At 44.8% G+C, this 25552-nt stretch overlaps 1 protein-coding gene across 3 annotated transcripts; it reads right to left on the bottom strand.

The window, feature by feature from the left end:
• On the bottom strand, positions 1–24641 carry LOC139049085 (uncharacterized). Of its 3 annotated transcripts, XM_070524296.1 has the most exons (12): positions 24504–24641; positions 21818–21947; positions 20546–20561; positions 19333–19430; positions 15453–15698; positions 12793–13012; positions 10110–10272; positions 9211–9323; positions 7656–7800; positions 4895–5068; positions 3236–3361; positions 1–321 (listed from the first exon to the last, which is right to left on the bottom strand). In XM_070524296.1, the coding sequence occupies exons 2-12, from the start codon at positions 21927–21929 to the stop codon at positions 121–123; spliced, it is 1614 nt and encodes a 537-aa protein (XP_070380397.1). In that variant the 5' UTR covers positions 21930–21947; positions 24504–24641; the 3' UTR covers positions 1–120. The 3 variants fall into 3 exon arrangements, with proteins under 3 accessions (XP_070380397.1, XP_070380398.1, XP_070380399.1); XM_070524297.1 differs by lacking the exons at positions 20546–20561; positions 24504–24641 and having other exon boundaries at positions 2–321; positions 21818–21924; XM_070524298.1 differs by lacking the exons at positions 19333–19430; positions 20546–20561; positions 21818–21947; positions 24504–24641 and adding an exon at positions 17236–17318 and having other exon boundaries at positions 2–321.
• Between the last annotated feature and the right edge of the window lie 911 nt (positions 24642–25552).

Here is a 25552-nt window from a genome sequence, read left to right as displayed (position 1 = left end):
TTAAAATACTTACGCTAGCAGCTGCTTTCCGGATAAGGGAGCAGCAATTATTTATTGACATTTCGATATCTCGTCGAAGAGGTGATGCAGGACCAATGCTGGTCCAACCATATATGTGTACTAGTCCAGTGACAGGCAGGCGTCCATCGCCGACGGGTCGTTGAATTTCTGCTCGAAGAAGTCCACCAAATCTTTCAAGGTCCAGATCCTCGAGAACTCCTCGAAATAGTTCGAACAAATGTCCAGGAAGTCATCGTAGTCGACGTCGAACGCAGCGATGCCAAAGGTAACTGACAAGTATTGCGCCTTCACCCTGCATAGCTGCAGCAAATGTTCAATGACAATGAATATTCAATTTACTTTTTTAATGTATTTAGATGTTTGTATAATATGCACATGAAGTGCGAGCACATCTGCTTTGGCACATGTAGTTATACACCCTATATTTTATATTGTCGTCCCGGACTGTTCAAGAGTTCTTTATTTGCATAATAAGGTTTCAAATGGGGATTATACACACATACACATACACACACACATACACACAAACACATACATACATACATACATACATACATACATACATACATACATACATACATACATACATACATACATACATACATACATACATACATACATACATACATACATACATACATACATACATACATACATACATACATACATACATACATACATACATACATACATACATACATACATACATAGTCAAAAGTTGGCGCGCGGAACGGTGCATGAGACACCGAACGTTCAAGCAAAAACACCGCAAGAAATAAATTACACTCTGTAGTAGTATGCTATGCAGGACACCATGCCATCGCAGCAGCCCGCGATTTTCAGGTGGCATGTCATGTTCAGCAGTGATTGAGATGACTCGCGACAAATGATTGAGGATCTTATCCAAAAGGCTTTAAGAGTAGTCCATGAAAACGCAATATTCAATAGCCTTGTGAGTGACCGAGGATTCTTGATTGCAGTTAGGCCCTAGAATATATTCATGACTGCTTTTACTTGGGGCAATTAGTTACAGGGAACCCTTATCATGAAGACAAAATGCCCAGTAGAAAACAATGGTTGGAATGCATTCGGCAGGCATTACAAACAATGACCGGCAGCTTCCCGCTAAACTCGAAAATAAATATGTTCTGTCATTGCATTCTACCGGTGCTAACATATGGGATAGAAACTTGGAGTTTAAAAATCACGAGAAAAAGTAAAACACCGTGTGACGACCTATACAACGAAAAATGATGGGCCTAACGTTAAGAGACAGGAAGTCGGCGCAGTGGATCAGGGAGCAAATGGGGGTAACCGATATTCCAGTTGACATTTAAGAGGTGGAAATTGAGCAAGTGCTGGTGGGCGAGCTGGTTATGCACGATTGCAAAGAAGGTGCCAGATAAAACAACGGACGGAGGAAGGAGACACGAGACACGTCTCTCTGTCTGTGGCTCTGTGTGTCTGTCATGTCTCGTGTCTCCTTCCTTCGTCTGTTGTTTTATTTGGCGCCTTCTTTGTAATCGTGGAAATTGAGCTGGGCATGACATGCGATGCACAGTGCAGATAAAAGATGGTATGTTAAAATTATAGAATAGGTGCCAAGCGAAGAACGCCCAGTCGGGAATGACTGGCAACAAGTTGGTGTCGTGAACTTTGCAGGCATAAAATGGTTTCAGCTAACACAAGACTGGGGCGATTTGAGATTCTGAGAGGCGATCATCGTACTGTGAACCGAAATACGTTGATGATATTGATGATGATGGCGATGAGGATGATTTTCATTAAATAATGGGAGTTTTTCTGGGCTAATCACTTCATACGTGCAGGATAACAAGCATGCACCACGGAAGAAACAAAGGTCTCCCTCCCTACCCTGCCCCAGAGTCTTGCGCGCGACGGAAGACGGCGAGCTTCCTCCCCACTTTTCTCCCTCTTCTTGATCCTTCAATAAGTCTATATGAGAGGTACATAGTTCCACCATGACGAAGACGATGCGTGACGCTTGTCTAGAGAAGAGTGTGGACGAGTTGCACCAGAGGAGTACGACACTTTGTTTAAATATACTTCGCGTTTCATACTCCTTATGTCACTGTGGAACATCTGAAGGTTCGGTCAAGAATTAGGCCTGTTATAGGTACGCGCAGCACGTATGTCTGGTGCATATCGTGTTCTCGTACACATTACAAACTACAAATGCTACAGCAGAATCGACGTTCAATCCTAAATAAGTAAAAACCAACATAGTACACGTCTAATCATAAATTGCGATCACTTCTTGTGAAAATGCTGTGACAGTCATTTGACGCATGTCGCTTATATTCGTATCTGTGCTTCGGTGTTTCATGAAGTTCTCATTTTGTTTGATTTCTTATTGTTGCAGCCGCTGTTAGCAGCACATCTGCATTACTGTATCGGCTTCTGTTTGCACTTGCTTCTTGCTTAGTTGCGCTGCCTGCTTTGTCATGGTTACCTGTGCCTTTGTCAAACTGTCTATGCAGATTTTAGCATATGTAGATTCACCAGGTGCTATCTGGTGAATAAAATGAATGAATGAATAAAAAATGGGCACTCACCTAGTGGCGCATATCCAGTTGCACATATGTAACCAGTGCCGAATTTGTCTTATGGGGCAACTTGTATACTATGGCTACAGTAATGCAGGCTGTCTGCTAGGCCAGACAGCAGGCAGCAGTAAGTTGTCTGTTCGGGAACATAGCCAGTGGCCAGAGTTCTGTACTGAGATACATGCCGAGCACAATGTGGCGTGTGGCCGAAATTTGCATGAAAGCGCTTAAGTGCGGACGGACATGCCGAAAAAGTACAACTTCAATTGGTAAAACAATAAAATTAATAACTGTTCGGGAACCTAAAGTTTGAAAACTAAACAGCAAGCATTAGTCTGAGGTGTTCTTGTATGTGTCTTGGTCATATATCAGTCACATTGCTGACTGATAATTACGTTTCTGGGGAGATTCAATATTTCAGAATTACCATGCTCATACTGTAATGCAGCGCCGGTTGGACGACCACCGAAAAGAGGGTGTCACGCATTTTTGCTCGCGTCATGGCGTCATGTTATGCATTCATAGATGTAGGCATATACTGCTCAGCAAACCACTTTCTCTAAAAGAACGTGCTTAGATTTCAACGGTTTCAATCGACTCTAAGCTACTATGACCAGTCAAACTGGGAAGGAGCGTTGCTGTGCTACCTTTTCTAGAAGCATCGTGTCGTTGTCGAAGGAGAACATCTGGCCATTCGATAGGCCACGAACCAGTGATCCATGAACTGTTGAGTTGTAGTAGAAATCATAGTCGAAGTCCGGATCATCGCACACCTGATGAGAGGAGTGTGGAAAAAAAAAAACAGTTACATGCCGCGCTCAGGGAAATAGAAAAAAATACGGCTTCGTGCACGCGGTGGCGCTAAAGAATACAAACTCGAGGTTCTAAAGAGTACACAAAACGTGGACAAAAAGCACAAAACAATTATTCAAGAAAGGAAATAAAATTGCGCAAATGAAAAACAAAGAAATTTTGAGAGAGTTAAATTAACCCACACATACACTCACTCACGCACTCACAGCACTCACAGTGCTCACGGTACTCACGTACGGGGCAGAAACCTGGAGGCTTACGCAAAGGGTTCTACTTAAATTGACGACGCAATGAGCTATGGAAAGAAGAATGATAGGGGTAACTTTAAGAGATAAGAAAAAGAGCAGATTGGGTAAGAGAACAAACGCGAGCTAATGACATCTTAGTTGAAATCAAGAAAAAGAAATGGGGCATGGGCAGGGCATGTAATGAGGAGGGAAGATAACCGATAGTCATTAAGGGTTACGGACTGGATTCCAAGGGAAGGGAAGCGTAGCAGGGGACGGGAGAAAGTTAGGTGGGCGGATGAGATTAAGAAGTTTGCAGGGACAACATGGCCACAATTAGTACATGACCGGGGTAATTGGAGAAGTATGGGAGATGCCTTTGCCCTGCAGTGGGCGTAAACAGGCTGACGATGACGATGATGACGCTCAAACGCACGCACATACCCCCTTCCCCCCCGCGCCCACACACGTACACACACAAAGAAAACTATACCATGGTAGATATCACAACAGGCGCTTCGAAAGGACGTGGAAGGTCTATTATCTCGAACAATAAAGTGCCGAGTTTTTTTTTATCTGCGTAATCATTGTACCATAATGTTTGTACTATGCTGTCATTCGTTCCACAAGTACAAGAGTGCACAGAGTGCATTTGGAATAAAGCGAAGACACACTGGAATATAGTGCAGTGGAACATTAGCAGAAAATTCTAGGAGAATTGTGACTGCAGTAAGAACAAAATCACGCGAAGCCTTCATCAAAGTACAGCATAGCTTGACAAAAGAGTTCAAGAGGCGCAAGGGAAAAACGCTACCTGAATATGCCAAAGTGGCTCAGCTAAGAAAGGATGGGTTGGCAGAAATATTTGATAAATAGTTTACATGCCCAACAGCCAACCAAGCAGTAGCAATTCCGCTGATAACATTTCTTCCTTCCGTCGTCACCCTGCTTCCCACATAGAAGAAATAAAGGAAAAAAAAACACGGAGGAAAGCAATACCCGCGCAGGTATTGCATCAGAATGCGCGCGTTTTCAAAGCCACGCATTCTAATTACTACGCCACTGTTGTGGTGCCCATGAGACACGCTCAATATCCCCATTACCATATTACCAGCTAAATGCTCGCACCAGGCGCTAACAAATGTCCATAGTGTTGTTGATCGGACTCGGCGGCGTGATCCCCGCTACGACGCCTGGCTGCGCTAAGCCCAAACACTGTGTCTTCGATAGGATGAGCAACATGCAAGTGCCCATTGAAGAACTCACATCCGTGTAGCTTCCGAAGGATTCAGCCGCAGGGTCGTGCTCGCACAGGGAGAGGAAGTTTGGCGGTTGCCCGGCTTTGAGGACCGTCCATCGGCCCTTCATGGTGACCGAAAGCGCCCACGATGCGTTCACACCTCGTGCAGTCAGCCTGCTGATGGTATCTGCCGCCGTTCGCTGCGTGCGGTGATACGCGCTACATCAGATAACTTGATTATAAATTCTTAGCAGAATGCTTAGCAGAATGCTCGAGGCAGACGACACGATTCTACATTGTGATGATTGTTGGATCATCGAACAATGTGCCAAGTGGGGAGTCGACGTTTGCGCAAAGAATGTTGTCTTCGTTAGAGAAAGTTGTGTGCATTAACGAAGACGAGTCTTGTCGAAAGTCTGGCTTAAGCTTTAGACATTCTTTGTTAGACATCATTACATAACTTGAAATCTCCCCCTACCGCTGAAGCGCTGTCTTGTTTGCAATTTTACTCTTTGTTATGCTTATGGCAAGTTTTTCTGACATGGAACATTATCTACCCTGCTAATCTCAGCATAGATGCGACAATCGCAGAGTTTTATCTCCTAATAAAAAAAAGACCATTCATTATGTAGACTTGGTTGATTAATTTACTGACTCATTATTGATCTGATAACACTGCAGATTGGGAGACGACATAGAGGCATCTTCTGTGTGCTCAACACTTTGTGAACTCACCGGTTCGAATCGCTCATTCGGTATTCATAACCTAAAATCGCTAATTGTATAGACAATTAGTGAAGCGTTGTTAATTTGTCAGTTGTCAGGTTTTTGTGCATGCATTATTCGCCTCTTGGAGTAATCCAGCTCAAGAAATGGAATTAAGCCCCGGGCTACATGCCATGTTCGTGTCATTAAGGTCCATATTAGAAATTTATTTATTTATTTTATTTATATACAGATACTGCAGGCCCTTCTCGGGCCCGTGCAGGTGTGGATATTAAGAATACAAACAAGAGAAGTAAATTTAAACTAATTAGTTGGCATAATTGCAAAGATATAATGCATACAAAAGTGAAAAATAAAGATGGCAACACACTTGACACAGATGACATAATTTAATACTCGAACAAGATAATATTATCAACTCAGAGTGTACACCACTTGGACTCGAATTTCCACAAAAGTTGATATTACTAATACATTGAGCAAATGATTCCAACGAAGCGGAATTCACTGCCTCCTTAGATGACGTATTCCAAAAATAAATTGCGCGAGGAAATAAAGAGAACTTGTGAACATTGATGTGGCTGACTGGCTGTCTAATAGTTTTACTGTGGTGCGTTATCCCTGATCGTTTGAAAGGATCCCGAAGATATCGTTCCCGTGATAGCTTAAGGTTCTCGTGATAAAGTTGGTAAATAAATGTTAGTCTAGATATTATCCTGCGCTGCCCAAGTTTTTGTAGGTTGGCCCTATTACGTAAGTTGCTGACACTAGAGTGATGGGTGTAAACAGAAGAAATAAAACGCAAAGCTAAATTGTGTACTCTTCCGATTTTTTAATCAAGTATTGTTGGCAAGGGCTCCGAATAGCCGATGCATACTCCAATTTTGGTCGTATTAGCGCTTTGTATGCAATTAGTTTTACTGCAGGAGGTGTATTACGCAGTCTCCTTTTCAAGAACGACAATTGCTGTAGTGCACCCCGAAAGGCATTTTAAACATGCGGTTCCCAATTGAAATTACTGCTAAATGTGATGCCTAAATATTTACCTTTGTCAGTTCTTGTGATGGTAACGTTTCCTAAAGAGTAAGTAAAGTCAAGGGGCTTCTTTTTGTTGCTAAACGTAATGGAAGCAACAAAACCGTAATGAAATCAGTGTTAACCCGGCCAAGCGATGTGGATAGGAAAGCTAAATGTGAAGAAAGTTTCTCAACTGCACCTAGCACAATGCTAAAAGGGTATCTATTTCTGCGTCCAGATAACGCAACCTTCGCCAAGGACACAAAAGAACTTGTTTTCGCTATGTCATCGAAGCCTATTACAGCGTTTCTGAGCGAGCCGTGAAATCATCTGACCCATATCCGCGATGCTAGCAGATGACTGTTGAGAATAACCGTTCTATCATAATACTATCAGCGGTTTGTTATTGTCATTCTCACGACAGAGAAAAAAGAAAGAGTGATTAGAAAATGAATTACTATAGTTGGAATCGGCCGCAAAACGACACAAGACTGTTAACGTCCGCGAACTTCTTAACGTGTACAAGAAAGGTAAATGTGCAATCACGAGTAAAAGCTTGCTGATTATAGATTTGTCTCTAATCGCATGCGCGTACAAGGCGTATGTAAAAAACCTTCGACGATTACAAAAGACACCGTCGCAAGTTTGGCGCCTAACAGCATTCATCTCACTCAATTTTCATTCTTCTACCGTAAACACATACGTGCTCTACCGTCCTGTTTTCCCAAAGGTGGTCATCATAGGTACTTGTATAATAATGAAGTATCGCTGTTTAGCTTCGGTGCCCACCGTGGTTGCGCAGTGGCTATGGTGTTAGGCTGCTGACCACGAGGTCGCGGGATCGAATCCCGGCCACGGCGGCCGCATTTCAATGGGGGCGAAATGCGAAAACACCCGTGTACTTAGATTTAGGTGCACGTTAAAGAACCCCAGGTGGTCGAAATTTCCGGAGTCCTCCACTACGGCGTGCCTCATAATCAGAAATTGGTTTTGGCACGTAAAAGCCCATAATTTAATTTTTTTAACAAAATGACGATTTCTCACCAGGTCTTCTTTGTAGCCACGGCTGGTACCGAGCGCTGGAGGCCTCGTCAGCACCGTTGGCGGCATGACGTGGCAGTCCTGCAACGTGTTGTCACCCTGGCCGTAGTGGCTCAGGATGACGACGAGGTCCGGTGTGAAGATCTTCCTGCTCGCGCATGCGCGGACGTTTATGAATATGACTGGAAGAGACGTGGGAAGCCGCGTGGATTTCACAGCAGCACTCACTGGTTGTTAAGTCAGCCTCCGAGTTCGTGACTCACGTATTCGTTCGTTCTGGTACCAGACAAAGCAGTAGAGCGACTATGAGAAAGGTCATGGAAAAACATTTGGAGGACGCTTAAGCTTCGCCTTAAAGAGTGGCACGCAATAGCATTAAAGTACCCCTGACGGCTTCTCACGCTTCCCGTAAACTGCAGCTTATGTAACCCTAGAGTTTTCCGGGAAACATTGGCAGCGAACGCCATGACCGAAGGCGAGATTTCTGGTGCACAGCGGCGCCAAGAAAATTACATCGGTTTCAGATTTGTATTATTTTGAACTTTTAATATTTATGTATTAGAAGATTTACCATAAAAGGCATACGCTGTCACTGTTTGGTTTCATGACATTTGTTTGAGGGCTGTCATTCTCAAAATGATGAGAAATAACTTTGTCGAGAATGTAAGACAGGGTACGAGCGACTTCAGTGATACAATGGTGTGGCAATATAACCCGCATATACCACACGTCATACATCAAGGCGTGGCATATACATACACCTAAATATACAAGGAAATTTTCGCTCATGGACATCTCTGACCCCGCCGACACCGACACAGGACTTACTTCGACACGGGACCCTTAACGCTGTCGCGTTAAAATAAAGGGAAGAGGGGGCGAGGTAATCAGTTCATCCAGCTGGGGTACTCTCACATGTCCACCCAAAATCTCCGTACAGAAGCGTTTTAACTTTGTGTAACCATCAGAATGAAGCCGCCACAACGGCAGGCACGCCAGCGATATCGTAATCACCTGCAGAAAGAAGTACAAAGCCGCTTCAATCTCGCTATCTTTTCCCAGCACACGCTCACATTGCTGCAAACAAATATGTGAGAAAAGAAAAGCTTCTGAAAAAAGTGAATATGATCTTACGAATAAGAAATTATCAAGATTGTTGCAGCGCTGACATTCTCAAAAAGTGCTAACTTGCGGCAACTACTTTAACTACGGGTTTCACGCGAGTTTTACAAACGTTCATCTGGAACAAAAAGATGAGGCACTTCTGATAAAGGAAACCACTTGAAGTATCAGCACATGTTATACGCCATAGGAACACTATTCGCACTTTTAATTAAGAAGGCTAATTTCTCATAACATGTTAAAGAACCCAGTGAGTCAGGGTTAATCAGTAGCACCGACTGCGTGCTCAATCACGTCGCTAAAGACCCCTAGAATAATGTCTTAAGGTTTAAGCTGCACACTATCATTACCTCGGACATAGTTAAACGCGATCACAAATTTGCATAGGTTCGCGTCTTACGTCTTTCATGCCGGGCCCAGTTATCACGATACTTACGAAAATTTTTCGAAGTAGATGTTTTCCAAGCGTGTGTCAGCAGCTGGCCCGGCGAAAACAATGAGGCAGCTTTTGCCCTGAGATCTCTGGCTTATCGAGAACTCGTGTAGCATCTGTGATGAAAATGAAGACGCGACATGTTAGCCATCCCCGATCGGCAACATTAATCAAATGTCAGCGTCATTCTCTCTAAAACAATGACTCTTTACAGGCACGCCGTTATGGGAGCCTCCAAAACAATTACGACTATCTGGGGTTCGTTAATAATAATAATATTTGGGGTTTTACGTGCCAAAACCACTTTCTGATTATGAGGCACGCCGTAGTGGAGGACTCCGGAAATTTTGACCACCTGGGGTTCTTTAACGTGCACCTAAATCTAAGCAAACGGGTGTTTTCGCATTTCGCCCCCATCGAAATGCGGCCGCCGTGGCCGGGATTCAATCCCGCGACCTCGTGCTCAGCAGCTAAACACCATAGCCACTGAGCTACCACGGCGGGTAAAGGGGGGGGGGGGGGGGGGGGTGGGGGTTCGTTAAGGTTCACCTGAATGTAAAAAGCAAACACCACAAAATACGAAGATTACTGGATTTAAAGCATAAATTCCAGTTAAACTTTCAACCGGAACGCAGAGATATGCTTGACTGGAATGTAAACAACATATTGTGCATACTGCAAGCTTTTCAGGCGAAGTAAAATCACTTGAATAATATAAACTAAAAACAACGCGTTGTTGGTACAACACTACGAAAATGGTAGGCCTTGTATATTATACATATTATCAAGATATAAGTCGTACAATAGATAAGTGATACAATATTTGGCAGTCATGATTGTATGCGTTTTATGCTGGTCTGTTGGAGAATAAAAAAAGATATTGTTCACAAGGACATGCGCACCTTGAGGCTTTCTAACATTTCTTCCAAGGAAGTTTCGTCGAGACCATTTGTCGGAGTGTCCAGGATGCCAAAGTCGCAAATATTTCGGTCCCAGAAGTACTTCAGCATGAGCGGCGGGGCCCCACCATTCGCGGAGAGTTGTAACTTCAGCTCGCGCCTGTACCTACATGACGTCAAGATTTGTCGTAAAGTTCAAAACACCTTTGAAACTCCGCATGTTCACCCTTGCCTAACACTTTGGTGAACAAAAGAGTCACAGCTCTATTTGTCCGCATTTAGTGCATGTTGAATACTTTTCTAACATTCGTGGCAATGTCCTTGCTTGGAGCCAGGACGCCCACATCTGTGTCACTATAGAATTTTAGTTTGTCCGTACAAACTAATACTTTTCATGCAATACTGGGTTACCACAGACGTGACAACGTTGGTGGCGACACCGTGTGGAGCCTTCTCCAACCACGACGCGTTAGAAATGTTTTTCTTTGGCATAAGTGTTCCCGTCGAAAGGAAATAAATAAAGGCAACACGTCACGCCAGTGCCTAAGTATATGTTCTCATGTTAACTTCATCCTCCCCCATGAAGGGTAAGGGAGAGTAAAACGTAAAACCGCGTGCTAAGGAAAGCAGTTGCTGCCTTGACGAAGACAAGTACCTGTGTCAAAGCAGTGGCTCAAGCAACATAAACGATTCGAAGACTACGCATCACTAATTAGGCTGTAGTTCGTCGCGGCTAGCTCAGTCCGTGGAGCACGAGACCTTTAGTTTCAGAGTCGTGGGTTCGGGCACCACGTTGGGTGCCACTGCTGCGGATTTGGCCTTGCAGGTATACCTCCTCTTGATTCACGTAGGACGGAAATCAGTCACGTGTTCACACAAAAAAGGAATATTCATTAAAACTTGCATAATAAAACAAATGAGTGCAACGCCGTCGCTAACAAACATAACAGCTGGCCGCCATCTCAAGCCACCGTCGCCAATCTCACGCCACCCGGAGGTGCACAAGCCACTTAATACGGGTGCATCGCTGTGGGCACCACGTGACGATGGTGCAGCACGCCTTAAGACGGGGTTGTTGCGGCATTCCCTACAAGTTGGACACTGCAACATTGCATCTTCTCCAAGTCCTCTGTAGCTAAACTCTCGGCCACAAGATGACGTAACCAGTGCGACTGCTCACGTCAACGCATCCGGTCAACCAGTATTCAGTAAGTACCACAACATCCATGGAAGGGCTTCTTCAACTCCATCTCGACATTGAACATTTTGCCTGCAGTCTACTGTTAACGAATTTTTGTGACCCGTATTTCATTAGCCAGCAGCGTCCGTGCGCACTGACTCGAGTCAGCTGATGCACCTTATATACGTTCAATTATGAAATATGATTGTGCAAGCTACACCATCGCGGATGCTGTATAGACGAAGCTCGTTCTATAATCTCATTAGTTACAGCATGGAAGACACACAGCGTGTTGAGCCCAAATGTTTGGTGGGATAGCTAGGTAGTATGTAGAAGGAAAGAAAACTGGTCTGACAATGCGAAGAATGGCATAGGCGTTAAAACATTTTGCAATAATGCACACCATTACGATGTTTTATTGATAGCGTGTCAGCGTCGACCGCAAGGCATGTCAGCTGCCTAGTAACGGCAAGGGGCACTCCTGAAGTGAAAAGAGCAATAAAATGCATAAAAGTGGAAATCTCCTTGCATGCCTGCACCTACTGTCGCCGATCCCGACGCGCCTCGCAGTTGCAAGGTCACTGACCCGCCGTGGGGTCGATGCTCGCGCGCTGTTACTTAAAGAACTGCATGAGTGCACTTCAGTGAATGATGGGACAGCGTATTGTTCAAAAGTACTGAAAGAAGGCAATGTCCTCAGCGAGAATACAAGGCAGGATAATTCCTTTATTTTACATTTATCCATCTTTTATTACTGCATCTTGATTCATGCTGCGGTACAGGTGTTTCGCGTAACATAACCACGCAACGTTGGCCATGCACAAATCTAAACACGAAAAGCGTACATGTGGAATGAAAAATATTGCCATAGTATGCCGTAGATATGGTCCAACACAGACCAAAAAAAGAAAACAACTTGATCACTGACAATCTCGAATAAACACTGTTAAAAGACAGGAAAATCTCACGAGTGACTCGACCGAGTAAAAGATGAAAATAAGCCTGTGTTGAAAATAGTCTGCTATTCTGAAAGTAATCCAGCTGCGCAATGTGGTAACATTCCGCTACCTTCCACCAACACAGAAGTTTACATAAATATCGGAGCATCGGGTGATGAGAAGGGATGTAACAATGAATGGCGCTAGAGCAAACACTTCTTTAAGGACTTGTATTCGTCAGGGCTCGGAGAACAAGTGCCCCTGCCGAAACGTTGGCTCTCATCGAAGTTCCTTGCTCTACCGCCATTCATTAGATTCGCCATGTTGGCATTTTGAAGCATTCAACGAGGGCGTAGCAGCTTTGCAAGCCAATCGGAGATGGCCAAATGGGCAGTTTATGAAGTGGGAGAAGTCGATGACGTTCAGAACCGCGATTACAGTCAGGTTTGAAAGACCAAGCACGCGTATCTGAAATCGTTTAATATCATACAAAAATCAGGAGGATTCCAGACACAATTCGTACTTCAGTCCACTGAATTAATACCAACGGAATAAAAGGTCTGCTCACTTGTACGCGAAGCCGATGCCGAACTTGGTGTCGTTCATATTCGGACGTTCGCCCAAAAAGATGCTCAAGGCGGCCTCCACGTTGTTGGGTTCAAACTGCGCGGGGCCTCTCTTGTAGACAGAGTCGTAGAACATGTAATCGCACAATCCATCTTCCGGGATCATGTCTGACGAGTTGAGCGTGGATCCAATCGTGCACAGCAGCCGCTGCCATTTGATTTCTGCGGATTTGTGTAACGCTATCAGAGTTCAGTATGAAGCCTAGAGAGCAAGCTTCAGCTCCGGCGGGGGGAGATGGGGAGAAATAGTTTTTGTCAGCAACCACTGCACCAAATTTGATGAGGTTCGTTGGATATAAACGAAAAAAAACTTACAATCTAGTGACTGTTGGAAGTGGATTTATTCTATTTAAGCCATTGTTTCTTCTATAAAAATTGACAAAAATAGCACATTTCCAGAAAACGAAACTAACAACTTTACACCTCTGTAAGCCAGCAATCAAAAAAGATATCGCAATTCTGTAAATTGCATCTAATATAAAATCTAAAGCAAGCAAATTTAATATATTATACGTGGTTCTCAAGTCCGCCACTAATATGTGAGTAGCCCTTTCGCCAAACCTTCGTAAACATCGTAACAAATTTAGATAAGTTATTATCTAATATATCAAATTTGTCCGCTTTGGACGTTCTGATGGATGCGGTTTACAGAACGCAGATCCCAGTCTTTCATGCAAAGGAAAGTATTTGTGAACTTCGGGCTTCCGTTCTTTTTAATCACACAATTATATAAAAATATTTGTAAACAATTTCAGGCCATAAATCAATGTTGCGCTTCCGACAGTCACTGGAGTTTCTTTTTCTCTCAAATAGCACACATATCGTGAAAATCGGCCCAGGGATTATCTCAGAAAAGCATTTCTGCGTTTTACATGTATTTGAATAGGCGGCGTCATAGTTGAGGCCGAGCTGAAGCTTCCTCTTAAATATCAGCCACGGTGACCCAGTTGGTATTCTGTTAATATAGCGTCCCAATTGAAATTAACACGTGATTATGCAACATAATTCAGTAAGAACAGCCGAAGTGGGGGGAAGTATTACGTAACATGTAGCACAAATAATAATTAGTATGAGGACTCGTCAGTATTTAATTCAGTGCATTTGATCGGAGATAAATATAGCATCAGGTAACACCACCCTGTCGAAACGGTGGCTCCAGAATAAGGAATCTCTTTCTCGGTCGCTTTTGGTGATGTGATGTCTTCACTTTCTGCCATCATTATCGTTAAACTGTCTATCCCATAGAAAAGCAGTCAATAAGAGTGTTCGTCCACATGCCGTATACTACACTCTAAAAACAGTTGCACCCTTTGGGGTGTCATCTGTCTTGGCCGCGTTTCCTTTCTTTAACGCTGCGAGCCCGGTACTTCCCAGTCACGAACGGCATGCGCGTTATCAGTGTGTCGCAGCATTCTCGACAGGAAAGTAGAGAGCGCCGAGTTTTCAGGAAAGAAAACGCAAGCAAGGCAGATGACGATTATTGTTGTGGGACAAATATACACCCCAAAGGGTGCAAACTGTTTTTAGAGTGTAGAAGTAAGGCTGCGCGTTTCAATTTCCTAAGGTACAATAACTATAAAGGAGTCATTAGACTAAAGCGGTGCAATAGAGTCCTATCAGGCAGTTAATAATAAAATTATACATCTCATATCTAGTTACGAACTACATATTAACTAAACTTTCAATTACGTCGCTCGCACAACACCGTTTGTGAAAGGCATCACCGTACGCAAACAACTCAATTTCAGCTAACACTGTTTCTTAACAATAACAAACACATTCTAAACAACACTTATGAGCGTAATTTTTTCAGAGTACGGACACAGTGCTAGACAGTGCTTGCTGCGTAACGTAAAATATTAAATTTGTTGAGTGTAAGTTCTATTGGAAGCTGCTATATATTGTTTGTCTTTAGGATACATTTAACATGATCTCATCAGATTATAAGGTGCTTCTATTGTAAAATGGCGCCGTTCCCGACTGCCACGTGCTGAAAGTGTTTGCAGGGGGCGGGGCCCTGTCAGGCACTTCACCTTTTGCTTTTTTTTTTTGTAAAGTGTACCTGCGTCCTTAAATTTTCAGTAAAGTTCGCTTCACCTTCGCAAGCTTATCGGAGGTTATACTCGCGGTTTACTTTCTGTGGCATTGAAGGAGAAGCTACGAACAAAAAGTGACACCACTGCTGAAAAAAAAAAAGTCTCACGTTTTCATTCGCGTTAGTTGAGTCTGGGGAAGAGAAAACGCGAACATCTTATCCATAACAAGAAGTTACGACAGGTGAGCGTCAAGGTTATCTTTCGTGTTTTTACGGTTTAGAGGTTGGCTGAATCCGAACCCTCCGCGCATAGCAGTTACTGCCGATTTAGTGTACGTTCCAAGAACCCAAAAAGCGTTGTCAAACAGCGCCGAAATAGTTCGCGCCGTCACACATGGGCAGAAGCTCCGTCCTTGTACCTTTTCCTTCATTCTCGCAGAATGACACCCGGGAGTACGAAGAAATTCACCAATGTATATCTTATTTCAATTACTAAAAGAAACAGAAGGCAATTTTAACTGACGGCGTACACCTTTAGATGCTTGCTTTCGCTCTTAATAAACTTACTCTTGGCCGGTACAGTTGACAATGTCGGGGGAGTGAATGTCGTGTCCACGATGGTCTCCTCTGCAGGAATGACGGGTGCTGCGGTAGAATGGCTGGTGCTTCCTTCTACTCTCGAACCGGTCGTCGGTGCCGTGTCAATCGTGTATTCCGGCACGATCATGCTAATGTCGGTAACGTCTCCCAGATTGTCTTCGGCAACTTCGTAATGCTGATGCGTCTCGGTTTTCTGGTCCTTGGAGCCGAAGCCTGAAAGTCAATCACTGTTTTTTTTTTCTTTTTTGTCACATGTGAACCATGGTAATAATTCAAGAATTCAACGGTGCTCAATAGCCATGCGCTAAAACACATTCGACAGACACGCGCCTAAATACCGTCTTTTGTTGAGAATAAAAAAATGGCTGTGGCTTAGGTAAGGTTAAGCCCAGGATGCGAAGCATACTAGCCTTTATTTTAGTTGTTGAACCACTGTTTAGCCTGGTGAACTGCTGCTGCTTGGCTATATTTGGTTCGGCTAGACGAAGAAACAACTCATGCATTACTGCTTCGCCTTCAAGAGTGGAACGCGACAGCGTTCCCGTCGACCCGCCAAGGGGTGTAAGACAACGGGCTACAGGGCAGGGACTACGCGCCCCGCATTGGACGCGGTGAGCGTCGAGCAAAGCAGCGTTCGGCGCGGCAACGAAACGTGCGCCTGAGCAAGAGACGCACGCCTTAGAAACAGCTCGTTTCTAAGGCAACACCGCATTCACTAGAGGCGCTTTTGTACCGCTTTGAAGCATCGTACTCATGGCTCAGTGGTAGCGTCTCCGTCCCACACTCCGGAGACCCTGATTCGATTCCCACCCAGCCCGTCTTGCAAGAGTTGAGCCAAAGCCACTTCTCCTCTGTCGTGACGTCACGGTGTCACGTGGTTTCATGGCGACACCGCCGCGCCTGAGGAGCTGGGTTGAGCTCTCGTAATATGCTTCGCATAAAAAATATCTTTTTAATGAAATAACCATTTGGAAGCAAATTTTATAAAAAGGCCGACTCAAGCTCAGCTGACATTACGTATGCGAAGAATGCTGCTTCCGGAAGAGAATGGTTGCTGTAAATAAGGTAACTGTACCCTAGCCAACGGTTACAGCTCTTGCGACTCGTGTATCGTACGCGTCTCTCTCTCTCTCTCTCATATATATATATATATATATATATATATATATATATATATATATATATATATATATATATATATATATATATATATATATATATATATATACACACACTCGAGTGGGCTCATGCCCTAGTAATAGTGCAACTTCAGATCAAGAGCAATAGGTGCCGGGCCTTTGATGCAGAAGAGCTCCTGGAGAGACACAAAATCTCATAGTTATAATTAAACAGTCCTATGCCCTTTCTTTCGGGGAAAAACATTTTCACTTAATTAGGGTTCAAGTCAATTATCATGGCTATTGAAAAAAAACATTGTTTTAGTCGATTCGTTTTCAAGACCGATCTTCAGGATGTGCCCACGATAAGTCGGATAGACGACATAAACTAGGTTTACTGGGACAAGAATGCTCCGCAATAAAACCGTATAAAGGTGGCGACTAGTACTTTACGTTTAACCATATAAAGCGCACAAAATGCTAAATATGGCAAAAGTCGAAGGTTCAGTCGAAATACAAAGTATCCACAGCGATAGCAAAGTGCCATATTGTAAAGACGTTAATAAAACAACGATAATTATCAAGGCCGAACTTGTGCCCACAACTAAATGCGACAACGGTCGTCAACATACCCGCGGCAGCCGCGTTCTCAGCCTGGTCTCGAACCGTCTTCATCTTTCTTCTCGCGTGACACCTCGTGCGCGTGGCGCATGCGAGCCGGGTCCAACCGGCTACACGTGCCACGAAAATCGCTGCCTGTTCTTGCTGAACAACACCACGGTACGGTGTGCACAGTGTCCAATACGAAGGGCGCGCAACTTGAATGTGACCAAGTTGTCGCGGCAATATTAAGGGCCTACGTTGTTCGGTCGTCACACTTTTGACAAACGAATACTGCAGGTTTCATATGTTGCACCGTATTTTTAATATTTTGTTTCACCCCGCAGCTTGGTTAATATTATATGGGACGCATAATGTTCATTCAGTAATAGACAAATTACCGTTGGCAATCATCGTGAGATGGGTTCTGACGATTTTTTTTTCGAATGCGAACTGAATGTGAATACTAAGTGTCCAATATCTATCTACATGAATATGGAATAGTCGAAAGCAGGCGTATATGTTTACATTCCCAGTCGCCTGCCACGTACGTGGTCAACCAAGCTGCCGTCAAGCACGATCACTGAAGAGCGCAACACGCCTACTAGCACATGGCCAGTGACCCAAGTAGGCATCAAAGAGTTTCGTTGAAGACCAGCACAGGCCAAGTGGCGCATACGCAGAGCTCGAAGTCGGTGTCAGAGAGTTTTAGTGAACGACGGTACCTACACAGTCCTGCATCCAAGTGACCCTAGTCAGCGTGAATGAAGTTGGTTGAAGAGTGGCACGTATGTGCACAATGACACATACTCAGCGACCCAAGTTGGTGCAACGGGTGGTTTCGAGCCCTGTTCCCTCAGCACAGCAGCCCGACGTGCTACAGATTCGACTGTAGTCTACTGCTACGATTTGCGTTTAGCACTGTTGTGCACGCCATCCCTACTCGGCAAATAATGTTTGACCGGCACGCGTGCAGCTAGAAAAGCACATTTTCTCATTTATTGGTTCCTCAAGGGCCCCGAGGGTCATTACATGAGGGGTGGGCGTACACATGGCACATGGGGTTATCGCTAAACATCATGGGCGTGCTTCAATGGTTCGCTTAAAACACTGCGAATCGATGATAATAGCGGTTCCGGCTGGCAGGTCATTCCAGTCTCGAGCAGTGCGCAGAAAAAACGATTGCAGGAAAAAAACGCAGGTAAAAACATTCGCGCTCCATCGTGGTTTTCTGGGAACCAGGGAGATGGCGACTAAATCGGCGTCACCTGAGGCTAAGCCGTTGTGTACCGTATTTTCGGCTGTCCCACCGCCCAGAGTTGACGAGCGACACGAACTCCCGCCTGGAGTTAGACTGGACCCGACATCGACTGCGACGCGCCAACAAAAGAGCTCACTTCGAGGCGGCAGCAGCAGCCGCAGGCCTCCGTGGAAGCAATAACTGCCGCGAAGGCCACTCTACCTGATCCTGACCTTGACAAGCGGACCGTCATGAAGGAGTCACTAATTGATAACAGGGGCCAACTTCGAGGAGTTCGTGGCAACGACTTTGATGACATCAAGTTGCCAGTTTGCCGCGTCATTGTCCCGTATGCGGAGGCTATCGCGCAACATTGGAGGCGGAGTCCAGCGGAACGGTGCGACGTAATGGGCGGGGTTTATTTAACGGTTCGACGATTGTGACTGGCCAAGAAGAAGGACAGCGAATTTCCCCGACGAGAGAAATGGGAGAAAGAGCTTAAAAAGCGATCGCGAGTCTTGTAAGGCTGTGCTCATGCTCGTACTTGTGCTCGGAGATGTAAGCCATCCTCGTATAAATTTGTAAATAAACCTTTTTTCCGATCTCTTGGACGATGGCCCGGACCACTCAATCACCGGGCACCAGGTACATCACCAGCCACGGAAACTTCATGACCGCTCGAAAACTCTTATCGCAACACTAGCCAGTGTACCCGGGTAGGCGAGCAAATGGTTCGGTACAAATAAACATAAATAATTCCCGAAATGTGCGCCAAGTGCTCTCCGAATGCTACCGCATTAGATGTTGATATTCGCCCACCTCGATAGTGACGTGTTCTTTGAATAAATGCGCGAGCATGTAAACTCAGACACTAAAGCTACGTGCTTACCAAATCCCAGCGCCAGCAGCATGATTGTTGCGCTGGCAAGCAGGAAGACGACGATGGCTGCCATCACCATCACCGTTGTCGGTGCCGTGCTGCTTTGTCTGCGTCAGAAAAGTCAGTGGCGATTTAACAGTGAATGCGAGAGAAATGAATCGGCATTACGTCGCGCATCTTTGAGGCCGCATATCCATGATTTGGGCCACATTGCAAAAATTTGTTCAGGAGCGCACTCGATGCATGTCCTGTCTCTTCAAGGAGTGAATTGCAATTGACGGTGGGCCCCGAGGCAGAGAATTGGTTGGAGGTAGAGAATTGGAGGCAGAGAAAAAGACTATTGGTTCAAATAAACTTCTGTACATAACAGTTTTGATGTCATTCACTGACTGATTGAATCACCAATTGATTGATTGATTTTTCCAGTGATTTATTGATTTGTCGCTGGGAGTGACACACGCAATTGCATCCAGAAAAAGCGAAACGACCACGCGTGTCTGTTCGATGACAAACGTCATCACATATCAGTCTCATCGCTACAAGGCGACACCGAATTGGGGTCTGTCACGACATCCCGATATTTTTGTCTGCGCGAGATCCAGCATTTCGAGGCCAACTGTAGAATGAGACTGGAAAGTCTTTCTAAATGTTCCCCCTCTTCGCAATTCTCAAGTAGATCATTCTCTTGCAAGCGGAAAGCACTTGGTAGACTGTCAACATATTTTTTTTAAATGTGTCGACATTCGTTTAAAATCTGGATTCACACGACGGAACAATAGTGAGTTTCAGATTAGGGAACGCAAGCGGCTTGCCTAAGCAAGAACTACGGGCCATGGTACTGCGCATGCGCAGACCCCTACGTCAAGGTCTGCACTGTACATGCACTGTACCTAAAGCTCTCCAGTATCGCTGGCGAGTACTGCAGACTGGCATGACGTGGATCAACAGCAACAAGTCGCGTCATTAGCTCCTTGTGTGCACGTTTTTTTTCTTTTCTTTGTGCGTGGCTTAATTTTATTCGGCGAAACTCAGCGGGATCATACTTGTCCGCTGAAGGAATCGGCGATCACTCCCTTCGTGTGAATCTCGCTTTTGAGGGCGACGCCTACAAAATACTGTTGCTGCCGCGAAGTTGGTCAAGACTTCGTCATTCGAATATGTGAGTAATCTTCGAACGTTTCGATCAAGGTCAAGATCAAGCCGACAGGCTATGTATACTGACCCGTCATCTTTGTCATCTGAAAAAAAAGAAGAGAGAAGGGAAATAAATAAAAACCTGTCATAGGTCTTTCTTGGGTTTTTTTTAGGATTCATTGTCCTAAGACTTCAGCGCTCCACACACAAAAAAAGAGATAAATCTGGTGTTTGACGTGCCAAAACCACGATGTGATAATGAGGCACGCCGTATAATTGTGAACTTGTAAATCTTTGGCGGTGGAAGAGTGGTTGGGCATGCGTGGTTCGGAATTTGGATAGAAATTCTTTTTGCCGAAGCGACGCCGGCACCGACGCGGGATTTTCTGGGATACGAGGCCCTTAACACTATCGCGTTGAAAGATACGCGAGAAAGATTAATTTCCAGAGTGGTAAATGGCGCAGTCTGCGCGCATTATCAGTGCGTTCGTTTGCCCATTTATAGCCGCGATAATGCCTCTTCTTTCCAAAGCGCACTGCCACACTCCATTCCTGTTATTCTTGTTTCTTTTTCTACTTCGCTGACGCGAAGCTTTGTACTTGAGCCGTCCCGGAATTTGATGACCGTTGCCGCTATCTTTCCCTGTGCCTGACTCACAGAACAACGCTCATGTAACGAATCGGTTTCTATGTAGCCGCACTTGGAACTATACGCAGGCAGGTGTGCCTGTTGTCGTCTCTACTCTGTACGGAATTACGCACTGAATCAACAGACGGTAGCTAAGTATCGGCATTCATCAGTACAACAAATATAAGCCTTTGAGAGCACAATCCTTTCATTAAAGCGAATCTCTTTATGCATGCTTTTCCTCGAGTTTTGAGCGGCTTCTTCTTGCCGAGTAAGGTATTCCGACCTTGGAGGCATAGTGACATACAGTAAACATCTCGTATCCCAGAGATGAAGTGATAAGAAGTGCGTCTATCACGGAGGCAGTGCAATCTGCGGATACTTTGGTTACGTGCAACTGCACATTTGCAGTTTTAGATTGACTGCGAAGTGTGATTGCGTAGGAAAAAAGCAAAAAGCAAACAAAACAAAATAACGCCATTTATCTTTCATCTCTCCGATCGTCGAAGCCACATCGGTGGTTTTCGCGTCCTCTCGATTTGCCGGTCAGGCCCGTAATCGCTATACTGCAAAACGCGTCGCGGAATATCAACGGTCATATGGAATATAATTATCTGTTTTACGAAAGCTTCGCATCACAGAGAGTGCAAAATTTGCATTGGATCTGTATAATATTTTTTTTTACAGCTATGCTCTCCTTTAATGCGCGACGGCGATTGCCATTTCGGATACCTTTGATGAGGCTCGATGCTGTCAGCTCGTACGTCGTCTCGCTGGCAGGCGAGTTAGTAGTCATGTGGACGTCTTGGCTGTCGGCCTCGGTGTCAGCCGGTGCGTACGACATGCTCACGAGTTGATGAACCTGGATGTGGAAGCACCTATTCTCCAACATCAAGATGTTATATAGCGACGCTATTGCGGTTGACTTGCTAGTGCAAGTCAACCGCAATATGAGGCACAGCAAAGTATCACCCGCTAGTTCTACGGTAAGTTTGATGAAGAACGACGGCAATCGCAGAAGTTCAAGAGCAATTGCAATAAATTTCGCTTTGGACAAATTGATTATGAATGAATAACTAGTATTTACTATTGAAGCAATTGTAACGAAGATGAAGAAAAGCTGGCAGTTTAATTTGTTTATTTACAAGCCTCTTAGGGGACTCTGAACCGATTTGGCGATACTGTACAAAAGTATTGAGTGGATAGGGTAAGTCCTTCAGATAATTAATGGACACATTTAAGCACTCCGGGTAAGTGCATATCTATTATAGAAGTTTAAAATATGCATCGCTACCGATCGCAGTGGCGCCGCTCCAGTGAGTCTTCAGCCGCCCCGTTACAATTGACGTAGCTCACGCACGTGACGTATATTTCGCGAGCTATTGAACTGACTACCCAGATTACGTTATCGATAATTTTTACAACATTGTGGTGAACAAGTGTTGTTCGTAATAGTAGGAATGTTGGCTAATTTCTTCCTATATATACGAAAGTAGCGAAAAGAGAATACACATGCAAGAGAACGCCTTGAGAGCAATTTATCATTGCACTCAAGCACCTTTGGCAGACAACAATTCTGATCTGATCAACAATCTGATTCTGTTACAACGTACTCCCTGTTGACGTGAGCGGCGCGGTCAGTGTTGATCTCAAAGTTTTTTTTCGCGAGGACCATCATTCGCCCATGTTACGTGTAGTGGGCCGCAAATTTAGCGATAGTCGAGATTTCATGCGGCGAGACCGTATCCGTCTACAAGGCAGCAGGCGAGCGCAGTGGCTGCAGCGCATCGGGCTGCTGGTATCCGATCGGCACCAGGATCTACACGTTTGCGGCCGTCTATTTACGAAAGAGTATTACTGCCGCAGCTGAGAACGTTACCTATCCGGTAAACCGCTAAATGCAGGCGGACTGGGCGCTTTGCCGGATGGGTGGAGACGCAAACGTGAACGTCCTGCATGGTGCAGCCACCTCATGGCGCAGTGTCGCAGTGTTGAAGCAGACAAACGCAGACCTTATAGATGTAAGCAAGTGTATTCTACTTTGCTGCTAGTGTAAAACTTTGGCAAGAGCTAATTCCTGAGCACGTTATCTTATTAAATGGCAAGAATGTTTTACACTTGGTTGCAACAATAGTAGGTCTGTGTTCGGCTTGCTAAGTCTTGCGCCACCAGGTGGCTACACTGTGCAGGCTGCTCACGTTTACACAGAAGCTCCTTCATGACAGTTGTGGTATGAGGGTACATTAGTTTACACTCCCGCCCATCCGCCAAAACGCCCAGCTCGCCGGCGGTTACCGCAATACCGCACAGGCTCGACACTGCAACATAACGCTTGCAAAGCGCGCTGCTTGGGCAGCTCTCGCTAGTGATCGACGGCCAAGCGGTATAGTGGAGAGGTAGGAGAGGCTTCGCATGCTGGCTCCAAGATGCCGGAAGTAGACGACATGACGATAAATCATGACGCAGGGTGAGTGAAGGTAGAGCTTAGGCCCGATCGCTCGGCGAACGTGTCGAGGAGAAAACTCATGACTATAGAGTGGAGGGTAACATCTAATCGCCCGTAGATCTTTAATTACGAGACGCTTCACTTAAATAGTGGCATTAATGTTTACTGTAGTTATACTCTACGCGTCTAATAAATTTTCCTGCAGCTTAACACACAGCAGCTTAACAGACGACGCGTGGAAGCAGCACATGGCTCCCGATACTTTGACGTCGCCTTTTCCAGTTCCCGTGCCGAAAACACCTGTTCTCTCAAGCTTTTTGTGGCGCACGCAATTGTGTTTCGAACGTAAGATTTAACGCGAAGGCTAAGCGTCTTACACGGTCCGAAATTTCATTGCAGCCGGCCTTCACAGAGACGCTTAAAGCAACGCTAAGTATAATTAAGCTAGTAATGTGTCCTTCCAATGTTCTCCATTCATTTGACTGTAGCCAGGTGACTACTAATCGAGAAAAGGAAGTCCACTGTTCACTTTCTTCAAATCAGCAGCACTCAAGGTCATAAGGTCATTCGACTCAAATCAGTGTGATGTCAAGGGCTTCGGCGCATTTCCTCGCATATGGGCAGTTTTGGCGCAGAGAAGTTATCGTTACCTTTGAAGTTGAGTCCTTGGCATGCATTGAAATATGGCCACCAAGGCTCGGGATCGAACCCACGTCGTAGCGCTGAGCAGAGCAATGCCTTAGCCATTAAGCTACCACCGCAGTACTCAGACAATCAATCTAAATCTTTCAACGTTGGGAAAGTCGTTCCTCTTTTCTTCTTTTTTTATAGCCTTACAGCTGCGGCTGTCGACGAAGCTGAGCCGTAACGAGTCCCGGCGTCTTGCAGCCTATGCAGGGTTCCTATGCTGTGTCGCATATGCGCAGCAAAACCCCTGTTGGGTGACGCAGGCAGCGTGTCGCCAACACTTACCTGGAGACAAATTTGAAAGAACTGGTCACGTAACCGGGAGAGCTGGCTAGAACGCGTCGCTGGGTTGCTTCACGATGATGTTGACGATTTCTTCAACAATGACACCACCAACATATAAATGTAGAGGCTAAACGTTACTGGCACATACCCACTCTGGGGAGATTGACCAAGAACTGGGTAATTTCACATACCAATTAAAAAAAGAATTAATAAATAACTCTAAGCAAAATTTGTTAATAGGTAAATGAGAAGTAATGGGAAGATTCTAGCCTATGAATTTAATAGAATATAGGAATATATGAAAACAAAAATACAGCTAATATAATGGGCTTTGTAGAATTATAGCAGAACCTTAAGTTTTGATTTCCTAGCCTAAATATTTCGGACCCTGGAATGAAATCCGGGATCGCATCGCCCTCCTCCCTGTCGCTGTGCCGAATGATCGAGGCCCCCGAAGACAGTTTTCAGTCCAATCTAAGAAAGAGGAACGGAGTTTCTAATGTTCTTTTTCGCAATTCAGGATACATTTGATAATCAATTAGAAAATAATCTATTGTATCATGTTCCCCGCAAGAGAGACAGTTCGGTGAGGGAGCCAGACCGGCTCTGTGTACGTAAAACATATGCAGCACTAATATGTCCTCGCACGCACGAGAGAACATTGTTGTTATTATCCCAACACTTACGTCCATTGTAGAAGAGTGACCCAGAATTGAGTAGGTAGAAAATAATATTGATACTAATTCAAATTATGCGGTAAACAGTTTATAGCGGGTGGGAATGCTCAAAGTCATTTTCTAACGATTCTCGGCGCACATCTTGGGACTAGGTCCGAGCAGAGAAATTCTAATTTCCAAGCAGTCCGTAGCACATGTATCTTATTAGTGGAGCGATTCGGAGCAAGACAGTTTTCATTTAGAGTATTGATATTATTGAGCAGGATAGCAGGCACAAAGCCTTGCATTCTGCAGCATTAACGAGTGTTACAAAGCTTAACAACATTTTTCATACTATTATATCTGTTGCATTCTTGTAAAGTGTCTGAAGGT

The sequence above is a fragment of the Dermacentor albipictus genome, chromosome 8, assembly GCF_038994185.2.
Source record: "Dermacentor albipictus isolate Rhodes 1998 colony chromosome 8, USDA_Dalb.pri_finalv2, whole genome shotgun sequence".
Lineage (NCBI taxonomy): Eukaryota > Metazoa > Arthropoda > Arachnida > Ixodida > Ixodidae > Dermacentor > Dermacentor albipictus.
This window is presented reverse-complemented; position numbering and strand designations above follow the sequence as displayed.